At 37.1% G+C, this 12,413-nt stretch overlaps 1 protein-coding gene across 3 annotated transcripts in view; it reads left to right on the top strand.

Annotated features, from left to right (window-relative positions):
- The window catches only part of Lrch (Leucine-rich-repeats and calponin homology domain protein), a 466,257-nt gene that overhangs the window by 416,472 nt on the left and 37,372 nt on the right, over window positions 1-12,413 (top strand). For 2 of the 3 annotated variants that reach the window (XM_067151112.2, XM_067151114.2), the window contains exon 13: window positions 5,509-5,688. The exons of the other annotated variant lie outside the window; for it this stretch is intronic. In XM_067151112.2, coding sequence (XP_067007213.2) covers window positions 5,509-5,688 — 180 coding nt within the window. Of the gene's footprint in view, window positions 1-5,508; window positions 5,689-12,413 lie in introns of those variants that run through there. 3 annotated transcript variants of the gene reach the window in all.

The following is a 12,413-nucleotide window of genomic DNA, read 5'->3' as shown; positions in this document are numbered from 1 at the left end:
ATCGAGTTCATTCCTAAATTAGCCTTTATCTCCTCATTCCGAGTTCCCTCCTGCCATTGTTCCCACCGGTTTGTACCAGCAATCATTCTTGCTACTTTCATGTCTGTTACTTCTAACTTATGAATAAGATATCCTGAGTCCACCCAGCTTTCGCTCCCATAAAGCAAATTTGGTCTGAAAACAGACCGATGTAAAGATAGTTTCGTCTGGGAGCTGACTTCCTTCTTACAGAATACTGCTGATCGCAACTGAGAGCTCACTGCATTAGCTTTACTACACCTTGATTCAATCTCACTTGCTATATTACCATCCTGGGAAAACACACAACCTAAATACTTGAAATTATCCAACTGTTCTAGCTTTGTATCACCAATCTGACATTCAATTCTGTTGGATTTCTTACCTACTGACATCAATTTAGTCTTCGAGAGGCTAATTTTCATACCATACTCATTGCACCTATTTTCAAGTTCCAAGATGTTAGACTGCAGGCTTTCGGCACAGTCTGCCATTAAGACCAAGTCGTCAGCATAGGCCAGGCTGCTTACTACATTTCCACCTAACTGAATCCCTCCCTGCCATTTTATACCTTTCAGCATATGATCCATGTAAACTACAAACAGCAAAGGTGAAAGATTACAGCCTTGTCTAACTCCTGTAAGTACCCTGAACCAAGAACTCATTCTACCATCAATTCTCACTGAAGCCCAATTGTCAACATAAATGCCTTTGATTGATTTTAATAATCTACCTTTAATTCCATAGTCCCCCAGTATAGCGAACATCTTTTCCCTCGGTACCCTGTCATATGCTTTCTCTAGATCTACGAAACATAAACACAACTGCCTATTCCTCTCGTAGCATTTTTCAATTACCTGGCGCATACTGAAAATCTGATCCTGACAGCCTCTCTGTGGTCTGAAACCACACTGGTTTTCATCCAACTTCCTCTCAACGATTGATCGCACCCTCCCTTCCAGGATGCCAGTGAATACTTTGCCTGGTATACTAATCAATGAGATACCTCGATAGTTGTTGCAATCCTTCCTGTTCCCTTGCTTATAGATAGGTGCAATTACTGCTTTTGTCCAATCTGAAGGTACCTTACCAACACTCCACGCTAATTTTACTACTCTATGAAGCCATTTCATCCCTGCCTTCCCACTATACTTCACCATTTCAGGTCTAATTTCATCTCTTCCTGCTGCCTTATGACAATGGAGTTTATTTACCATCCTTTCCACTTCCTTAAGCATAATTTCATCAACATCATTTTCCTCCTCCCCATGAGCTTGACTGTTTGCAACACCACCATGATGATTTCCTTTTACATTGAGAAGATGTTCAAAATATTCCCTCCACCTCTCCAGTGATTCCCTGGGATCTATTATGAGTTCACCTGAATTACTCAAAACACTGTTCATTTCTTTTTTCCCTCCCTTCCTAAGATTCTTTATTACTGTCCAGAAAGGTTTCCCTGCTGCTTGACCTAGCCTTTCCAGGTTATTACCAAAATCTTCCCATGACTTCTTTTTGGATTCAACAACTATTTGTTTCGCTCTGTTTCTTTCATCTACGTACAAATCCCTGTCTGCCTCGGCCCTTGTTTGGAGCCATTTCTGATAAGCCTTCTTTTTACGTTTACAGGCTGCTCTCACTTCATCATTCCACCAAGATGTTCGCTTTTTCCCATCTTTACACACAGTTGTTCCTAGGCATTCCCTTGCTGTTTCTACTACAGCATCCCTGTATGCCACCCATTCACTTTCTATATCCTGAACCTGCTTACTGTCTACTGTTCGAAACTTCTCGCTAATCATATCCATGTACTTCTGTCTAATTTCCTCGTCCTGGAGATTTTCTACCCTTATTCGTTTGCAGACAGATTTCACTTTCTCTACCCTAGGCCTAGAGATACTTAGTTCACTACAGATCAGATAATGGTCTGTATCATCGAAAAATTCCCGAAAAACTCGTACATTCCTAAAAGATTTCCTGAATTCAAAGTCTGTTAAGATATAGTCTATTATGGATCTGGTACCCCTAGCCTCCCATGTGTAGCGGTGAATAGCCTTATGCTTGAAGAATGTATTCGTAACAGCTAAACCCATACTAGCACAGAAGTCCAGCAAACGCTTCCCATTCCCATTAGCTTCCATATCTTCCCCACATTTACCAATCACCCTTTCGTATCCTTCAGTTCTATTCCCAACTCTCACATTGAAATTGCCCATTAGCACTATTCTATCCTTGCTGTTGACCCTGACCACGATGTCACTCAATGCTTCATAAAACTTGTCAACTTCATCCTCATCTGCACCCTCACATGGTGAATACACGGACACAATTCTTGTCCTAATTCCTCCCACTGACAAATCTACCCACATCATTCGCTCACTTACGTGCCTAACAGAAACTATGTTGCGTGCAATGGTATTCCTGATAAAGAGCCCTACCCCAGACTCTGCCCTTCCCTTTCTAACACCCGTCAAGTACACTTTATAATCTCCTATCTCTTCCTCCTTATCTCCCCTTACCCGAATATCACTTACTCCTAGCACATCCAGATGCATCCTCTTTGCTGACTCAGCAAGTTCTACCTTCTTTCTTCCATAAGCCCCATTAATATTGATAGCTCCCCATCGAATTCCATTTCGTTCGCCAAGTTGTTTCCAAGGAGTCCCTCTCCTGTCAAATGGGAGTGGGACCCGTTACTCCCATAGGTCCGAGACTTGCTTAAAATGTTCTGAGCTCGGTAAATTCATGAAGCAGGATGCTGCCCTACTTGCACATAGTCCAAGTGAGGATCTCTCCTCTAACGGGTTATGGACCACCGGTGAATTGTGTAGTCCTAGCCGCCTGAGCACAAGGAGGGCCACGACTCAGAATATGTCCGAAATGCCCACTCCCATTCCATAGCAACTGGTATCCCGACTCTCAGGACCACTTACTAGGCCACTCAGCCGTTGCCCATGGTTCACGAACTAGGACGTGACTACAGTAACCCACAAACATGAACATTAAAATACATTAAAATCTTAATCTATATTCCCTTGAGAACCTAAAACTATTGCTTAAGGTGCTGGAAAATGAGGGGGTGGGGGGTTGGGTGAGGTGGTGTGTGAGAAAGATACTTAAATTACAATTTGCATCTACAATGACATTAAAAATCTTATTTCCTAATTAAACATTTTGGTCAGTCAGTTTTAAGACCACCTTCTTTTTCCAGCACCTTAAGCAATAGTTTTAGGTTCCCAAGGGAATATAGATGAAGGTTTTAATGTATTTATGTATTTCAAATGGTTTCAATAATTTTGCCAAAAGGCAAGAAATAAAGTATCGATTAGGTGGTATTTTAAATTAATTTATTGATTATGGGGAAGTAAGTCGACAAAAGTCGACTTCCGCGTGAAGGAGTTAAGGTTAGCAGTTTTGACGCTGAATATGATTGTAAGAAATAAATGCAATAATGGGAGTGGACCAAACTGTAAGAAATGAAAGTAAGCAACATTAAGCAAATATGGAGAGATGGAGGAAACAACAAAGAACTGGCTCCAGATAACATGTACTTCCAACATTCTGGTCAGTAGCATGATGTTGTGTGAAAAAGCATGGCTGATAGGCTTGGCACTGAGAATTTCTTGGCATTAAATGGATAGACAGATTCAAAAAGCACTGTAAAATGGTATACAGAATTGTTTGTGGTGAGTCCAAGCTGTTAATGATGAAAGTGGCCATGATTATCAAGAGGGTAAGCTGAAAGAATTAGTAGAACAGTATGCATTCAAGTTAACATTGATGAGATTAGCCTTCTGTTTTCAATATCCTTCCTGGCAAAATCTTGGCTTTCAAAGGGAAGAAATGCAATGGAAGAAATGTAGTAAACTTCACCTTACTGTGATTAAGTGGAAATGCCAATGGCTCGGAAATCTTCATCCGTTGGTAACTAGTAAATCAAAGAGGCCAAGTTAAAAAAAAAATATTACACAGTAGTTATGATTCTAATCAGCAGGCATGGATGACGTCGGAACTTTTTGAGAGCCAAGTGCACACTCTTGATTAAAAAATGGGAGCACAGAATAGGAAGATTCTTCTCTTGTTCATTGCTGTCCTGCACATCTGAAGAATTTTAATTTGAGGAATATGCAGCTTGAATTCTTGCCATTGAGCTGCACAAGCAAATGCCCAAAAGTCAGTCATGTCGTGATAGCAGTTAATATTGGTTAAAACTAAATGGAAATTATCAGAGAACTTATCAGTGGAGAAGCATTGGAACTGATAGTTTTGTCTTTTAACTATCTGACAGTGTTGTTTATCATTCATTATGGCTTAATATGTTTTTTATTTCTTCTGTGTACTAACCTGTTTTGGAAAGTATGTTCCTTGTGCATTTATACAAGATAATTTCCATGTCTGTAATGTGATTAAATATGGGAAAAATATTCTTATTTTGTACATATTCTGCAATGTTCTCAAGTGATGTAGCTTTCCCTTCCTAATATTGCATTGAAGGGATGGCTCGCAGTGTTCTGGAAAAGTGAAGCAATACAAAGTGCATGTTTGTGTGTTGAAGATCTTGGTTGATTCCTTTCAGGTCGGTGATCAAGTTGTTCTATTTAGGTCTTCTGTTTGCAGATGTAGTTCATAAAATTGAATGTTTATCTTTTTAAGAATTGGCATTCAAATGGCTGTATTGATAATCATGAAACTTGTGTGATTATCTTGTGATAATCTCAAATATAGGATATCCAGTGACTGATCCTGGAGAAAATTACAGGGGGGTAGTAGTGTTTAATCCTGTATCATAATGCATTATTGCACTTTGCCATTTTAGATCTTGCAGAGTTGAATTCAGGAAAAGAGTAGTCTGATGTTGATATGTTTGGCTGGTGGTAGTGGGGAAATATTGACAAAACACCTAATGTTGACAAAGGTTCACCAGTGTTTTTGATGGGCTTAGACTATACCTGGTATTTAGAAAATATTTGATTGGGAAATGGTGGTAAATATTTGGATACTATACTATTTTATTTAAAGATTACTTTTTTAAAGATGTTGCAAAACTGAATTCAACAAAAGAATATTTATTAAACTTGCAGGTCAGTTTCCATTGTCAGGTCCCAACAAGCATCACTGGGTCAATTGCTAAAACATACAGGCATATAGTGGTAAGGTTCAGATTTAGTGTCCCAGCAGTGACAAAAACTGTTCTTTTAATGACAAATTAACTATCTAAGATTGCAAATTTCAAGAAAACAGTAAGTGGAAACTTGAAATTGATAAGATAGAAGGGCTTTCTTTAGATAGTATTGTGGCTATAGTGGTGTAGAATATCTGATTTGCAAGTTGGAAAAGACCAATTTGATGTGATTGCACCAATTCAGAAGGCTGTTGTGAGTTGAAAATCAAATTTACAGGGAGGTGTGGAAAGTGTTGCTTCATTTCTCTTTTTCAAACGAGCCATCTCACACACTAGAAACACCCCTGCACGTGTCTGTTTCATTGCAGGAGGACTTGTGCACTTGCGATGATATAGTCGGGGAATTCAGGGTGGGTGCGGTATTGCGCACCATAGAGAGCCTTGTTGCGAAGCAGCCAGCACCACCAGACCGCTTAATGTCGCTCCTCTGCCTCGCCTTCTTTGTGGGGACTCTGGTGCTTCTGTATTTCTTCCCGCCTCCTGAATAGAATGCAGCAGCTAGTACTTGGCAGAAATAGACAATGGTGCTCTGTATAATGAATTATGTTCTTTAGTTTTCTTTTGGATCATTGGTACTCCTCTCTGAGAGATTTCTCAGTGCTATGATTTACAAACATCTGGTTTCACAATATAACACAGTACTGAGGTTTTCTCCTTTAAAAGGAATAGCTTAACAAAGTTGTAACCTGTCAGTAAGCCAGTGTGAAGTAATCATCAGTGTTACTGTGTGAAATATAGAAAGTGTTGCTTCATTTTTCTTCTAAGCGAGCCATCTCACATTTTAGAAACCATGCCTGGTTCCTTACCAAAGTAAAGGAATTACAGCAATTTAGTAAGTTTTAAAGTTCTGAGATCAAAGGGAATCATCATTGCTAAATATCCATTAATACACAAGCGATTTTCCCATTTATTAAAGAAGGTCTTTAAATGGTGGAAGGTTTGGTCTAAGATGACTGCTTTAAAACATTTTCATTAATTATAGTCTTCACAGAATGAAATAACATACCATCCAGATGCATGTATAAATAAGAGATACTCTTTAAGTTTCCTAGCCATTGGGATAAAGAAGATAATCAGATATCAGAACTGAGTTTTCATTTTGAATTATTATGTAATGTTCTGCTACTTTGTTGGAGAGTGTAGAGTACAAGAGCTGAATTTCTTATTAGCGGACTGCTGTTTGTAAACATGAAAGATGTCCATTTCAATACAGTATAGTTGTACACTATATTATTGTGAAACCAATTTTCTAACCAATTTTCTGATTTTATTTTACTTATATTTGCTAGCATTGTGAAACAAACTTGGGATGACAAATGTAAAGTTGATTGAGCTACTATTTTGAAATAGAAGCAGAATGCATGCAAATGATAATTTGGTTTTATGAGAGTGCTTATGTTCATGTGGTTGTCATCCTGGGAGTTGCAGATGACTAGAGAAGAAGAACTATAAAACAAAGTGTTAAACTGTTGATGCTTCCACTGGAAATTTTGATTGATATGTTGGATAAATAATTTTGTTTTCTTCTTGGATTTCTGCCAAGTATTTGTTGTTGATAGCAATGAAATGTGAGCCTAGGATTACTATTGCACGTTACCTGCTGCAAAGGTATGTTTGTTTAATTTTTTTTTAAGTTAAGGCTAAAATAAATATACAGTATATTGTTTCTGTTTTTAACATAATATTTTGTGAGTGTAAGGGAAGTTATTTAATTGTTTTATTGCAATGAGAAATTTATTCTGTAAAGGAGTAAGGCTTCTGATAAAGTATATACTATCTTCTGCTTCCTTGTGAGTTACTTCCTGGTTATACTGGAGAACAACTTAATGTTCACTTAATCTCTTCTGTCTTTATGAATTGTCATTCATTTTGTGAAAGTATTTGTGATGAGGAAAGCTGCTGTTTATCTCTTAATATTTAGTTCCAGGCTGTAATTATTTAGCTGAGGATGTTGATGAATGATATACCTGCATTTATTTAGATTCTGTTTCAGTAATAAGTAAAATACAGAGAATTGAGATAGTACATTGAAGTACCAAAAATCATTCACCTAATTATTTTTGTCACTGTTCTTTCTTACCATATTCATGCAGAAAATTAAAATTGATCAGTTTATGATTAAAAGCTAGTTGCTGTAAATAATTTAAAGGTCATTTTGAATTTGTCAAATAAGAATCCCAGACTTGCTTGAGAATAGAGAATGTTCAAAAGCCCCTCTTAATGAATCACAGCGATCGGCCTCATAATCAGTTCATACAGAATAATAATTGTGACCATTTATAGGCAAAGGAAGATATAGTATAAAATGAATTGCTAAACTTCGGTTAATGTATACCACCAATCAAAGATTACTTTGCATATTCTTCTGCTGTGAAAGCAGTCATACTTAGGAATTGACACTGTTCTTTTGTATAGATAATTATATTTCAGTAACCTTCAATACATAATAATGTTGATGGATAGGACAAAAAATATATGAAGTGAACTGTTTGTCATTAACCTTGCTCCTTAGTCAGCTAATCAACTGAAATACACATTCCATATCATTGCTTTTATATTTATGCCAATATTTCTTTGATGCATCTCTATTTATTTATATAAATGTCTTATGTATATAACTATCTTTTGTAACATTTGTGCAGCATCTGAAAGAGTGATGTGAATTGAAAAGAAGATTCACTCTTCAGTTTTCTGAAGCCTCGTAATGGAAATTATTTACAGGTTCATTTTTAAGATACTATACTGTGATCTAAAATTTGACGGTCATATTGGGAGACACTAATGAGAGATGATCATCTCCTTAGCTAATCTTTGTTAACAGTTTTGTTCTAAACACATGAAGATCCTTAATGAGATGGAACATTTCTCGCTATTATTTTATAATTCCAATTTACTTGCAACTTTGTATAGGTATGGCCCTCAAGCTTTAAATCTAGTGCAGTCTGTGTTAACATAAGGGCATAAGCTTTATCATATTTTAAAAACTAGTCACAAATATTTGAATGATATAATTTCTTATCTGAAACTACAGCAGGTATTACTATTAATAGTAGTATATTTATTTTTTCATTTTCTAGTCATTTGGTAATAGACAATATTGATTAAAACAGAATAATTTGGTATAAATCATAATTGGCTATCAATGGTTGGTTGATTTATCAAATCTTATAACTGGAGATGCAGCTGCTATGAATCATTGTGAATTAAGATTACATAATTTGATGATGTTTGGTTATCAGTTGTTATTTATTCAAAGTTAATTGTGTAATAAAATATAAAACTGTAGTACATCAACTAAATGTATACTAATTTTTAAGTACATTTATGTGTTTACTTTATTTTATTATAGATTTATATAACAGTAGATTGCTCTAATTATTTTCTCTCAAAAATTTAAGCCATTGTCGCCTTATTGAAACAAGGTACCGATATACATTATATTTAAAGGTATAAACATAAAAATGTTGACATGGGTAAACCCTGTTAAAAGACATAAGGTGAAGGTACTTTTATTTTTGCATTTGGGAGTTTATCAATTGTTAGCAAAGAAAATACCAAACTATGATTGTCTAGGGACATTTTCAGCACAAATAATGGCTACTATGTGATGTAGGGTCACAAGAACATAATTATAGCAAATAATATTCAGTATTAATACACTTATGATAAGTACATATAGGCTATATAATAAATATTAAATTTAATACATTGAATTTCTCTAATGTTGAGGCATTTATTAACATTAGAAAACCAGATAAAGGCTTGTCAGTGTGTGTGATGAATGGCAACACATAGGCCTAACTTAGATATGAATAGAAGTATTTAAATTTAATTGTCCCTAGTATGGATTTGAGGGCAAATGATCATTGCTCGACTTTGTTAGGATATGGTCATACTATGAGTGCCACACTAGTTGGCAGCAGTGCCTGCTGTAATAAACTGGTTCGAAGCAAATCTTGTAAAGGGGCAAAGGGGTAAACTAAAGTAAATAATTCAATAAATTCAAAAGACAAAACAACAATTAGACTATATACTAGGAGGTTATACAGGGTCTTTTTCTTAGCTCGTTCCACAGCACCACTCAGAGCACGGCACGGCTGGCACAATGACAATCCACTGTTAGCTTGTATAATGCACGCTTTTCCTCCCCACCACTCAGGTCAATTCACACTTATAGAAATCCATTTCTAGTGAAACTATTAGTCTGAAACCGACCTGGTATTACATTTGATGTTCAAAATGTTGTCCCTCAGCTGTCAAACACGTCTGACACCTCGTAAATAGGTTTGCAGACACTCGGCGAATCTTAGCCCGTGTGATGTTCGAAATAAGGCGAATCTTAGCCCGTGTGATGTTCGAAATAACTTGTGTTATGTTCTCTTGTAGTTTTTCTCTTGTATGAGGGCTGTTCACATACACTTTTCCCTTCAGCATCTCCCACAGGTAATAATCACAGGGATTTAAATCAGGAGATCTAGGGGGGTAATTAACACGTTGAGTGCCGAGCCGATTTTAGCACACTATTCCACTGGTGCCAGGCATGTTTTTGAATAATATTCCACTGGTGCCAAAGCAATTGTACGCATTGTAGGCTGTTTATATAATCTTGGGATGTATTTATATGATGTACTAAGTAAACTTTATCTCACCATACCAAGGTCATATGTGACGCCATATGGTATCACATCAATTTTTACGAAAGATAAAATATAGCGTGACGCCATATGGTGTCACAGAATTTTTTTGACATGAAATTTGCAATACTAATTTCAAATACAGGAGATTTATTTGCTAATTCAAATTAACGCAATATTTATGAAAACCTAGTAAAATGCAAAATAAATACTTATATTACATTACATATTGTTGTGAACAGTTTTCTGATAACCCGAAACAATGAAAATATGAGTCTTGGCACGATTGGCAGGCAGTGACACTTGCATTGCAACATAAGCGTTAGACTTTAAACAACAGTTAACCTTCAGTCACTCTTTGTTGTGAAATAATTCAAAGCACTTCAGACAAAGGAAAGGTGTGTCAGGACAGGTTGTGCAGACAGTTGACACCCTTTTTGCGCCAGAAGCAGCAGCCTTTCTGCCCATGACCTTGCATAGTTGCTGATAGCAGCTTCGACACCGACCTCGAGCTTTCCTGCAATATTGAAAGGAAGAAATAAAAATTTTTTATAATTAGTATTGACATTCTTCGGAAGTGCAATAATGTTGAACTTGATAACACTTACCTGGTACATTTCTGTCCTTCAGTCTTGTTGGCTTCCACAAGGTAGTGGTTCTCTCTCTTAGGAGTACGTCTAACAGGGTCGTTAGTTAGACAAAGTAGAGTGTTGACCACGTTCCTTCGAAACTCCGCAAGAGACATTTTCCAATGTCCAGTAACTCGCGTTTTATTGTACAGAAGCAGTGCATTTACAACAGCAGTACCAAAAAGAATGTCATCTGCAACTTTGTGGTACCATCAGATGGTTTTCCTCATTGCAGTGTGATACGAAGAAAGTGTGTCTGCAATATCTATTCCTCCTTTCATTTTATTGTACGTTATTACCATTTTCGGTTTAACCACATCTTCATGTTTCCTGCTCTTTTTGCCCGTGTGTCTGCAATATCTATTCCTCCTTTCATTTTATTGTACGTTATTACCATTTTCGGTTTAACCACATCTTCATGTTTCCTGCTCTTTTTGCCCGTAGCAATTACTTCATTAGAACATTTGGTTGACATAATCAGCACGTTCCTCTGATCTCTCCACTTCGTCACTGTCAATCCATTTCCATTCTGCATTGCAATGAGTTCTCCCTTCTTAATCTTTGCATTTACAACATCCTTTGGTAAACCTTCTCTATTTTTCCTAAGTGTGCCAATAAAATGTGTCTTACGATCCAGTAGTACCTCAGCTAACTCAATTGATGAGTAATAATTGTCGGTGCAGAGAAAGCGACCACTGTCCAGATACGGGTCCATAAGTTGCATTACAACTTGAGTAGCCATGCTCAGTGTATTCTGAGTATTCAAGGTACCTTTACCAGTGTATACTTTAGTTTTGTAGGTGTAGCCCGTGTCGTCGCACAGCTTAAATTGTTTAACACCGTACCTGTGTGCCTTGCCAGGCATAAATTGCCGGAATGATAAACGACCCCTCCACGGAATCATTGATTCATCAACTACAAGGTTTTCACCTGGAGTTTTGACACTCTTGAAGTTCATATGCATTATATCTAACAGTGGTTGAATCTTGTGCAACTTTCCAGCTGAAGCATCGTTAGGACCAAAGTGCCAGAATCAAAGTAGTAACTGAAAACGATTTCTTGACATTGCCTTACCAGCTACACTATTTCCATATACAGAAAACTGGCTCCAGTAATTTGATAATGAAGGCATTCTTACAAGACCCATCCACAATCTCAAACCTATAAAAACTTTCATTTCCTCCTTTGTAGTATCTACCCACTCCTTCAAACGACTAGACCGCTTAATATGCATAGAGGCTAGTGTTTTATTTGCATTGATATTAGTTTGTAGTACCATCAAATCAAGAAATTCGTCTGTTAGGAACAGTCGGTAAAACTCATATGGTGTGGCTGTAGAAGTATCAATTTGAAGATTTAGATGCTCCTGGCTTGTAAATGGAATATCTTTCTGTGCCCCTACACAAGGACCCCAGGCATCGTTTTTCACATGATTGTCTACACCATTACCTGCACCGTCCCCACCTATAACATCACTATCAGTATCGCCATCGTCTTCCGCATCACTCCATAAATCCGTCATGCTGTCACTGCACTCATCATCACTGGTGTTATATTCACTGCCATCAACACTTACATATTCCTCTCCATCAGAATCCATCAATAATTCACAAATATCCACTTCACTAATTCTCTTCTTTGCAAGTCGCTTACCATTTGTACTAAGATTATTACCAATATCTTCCATTTTTTATATTTTTGCACAGCTATACAAACTGAGTGATATTCCGTACGTAAACGAGGAGTAAACAATGCCTGGCGTGCTTTCACCTGTGACAATGACCACTGGCCAGTCAGTGAGTTCGGAGGAATACTGTGGCGCCACATGGTGGCACACAGTAAAAATACATAGCTGGAATAGACCCTGAAGTTCGCTCTTCAAGTAGTACCAATTTTACGCGCATAGATGTCACAGCTGATTATCTATGGCGCATCGCCTGAAACTCTACT

The sequence above is a fragment of the Anabrus simplex genome, chromosome 7, assembly GCF_040414725.1.
Source record: "Anabrus simplex isolate iqAnaSimp1 chromosome 7, ASM4041472v1, whole genome shotgun sequence".
NCBI classification, from domain to species: domain Eukaryota; kingdom Metazoa; phylum Arthropoda; class Insecta; order Orthoptera; family Tettigoniidae; genus Anabrus; species Anabrus simplex.
The sequence above is the reverse complement of the archived record's forward strand: the minus strand, read 5'-3'. Positions and strand labels throughout refer to the sequence as shown.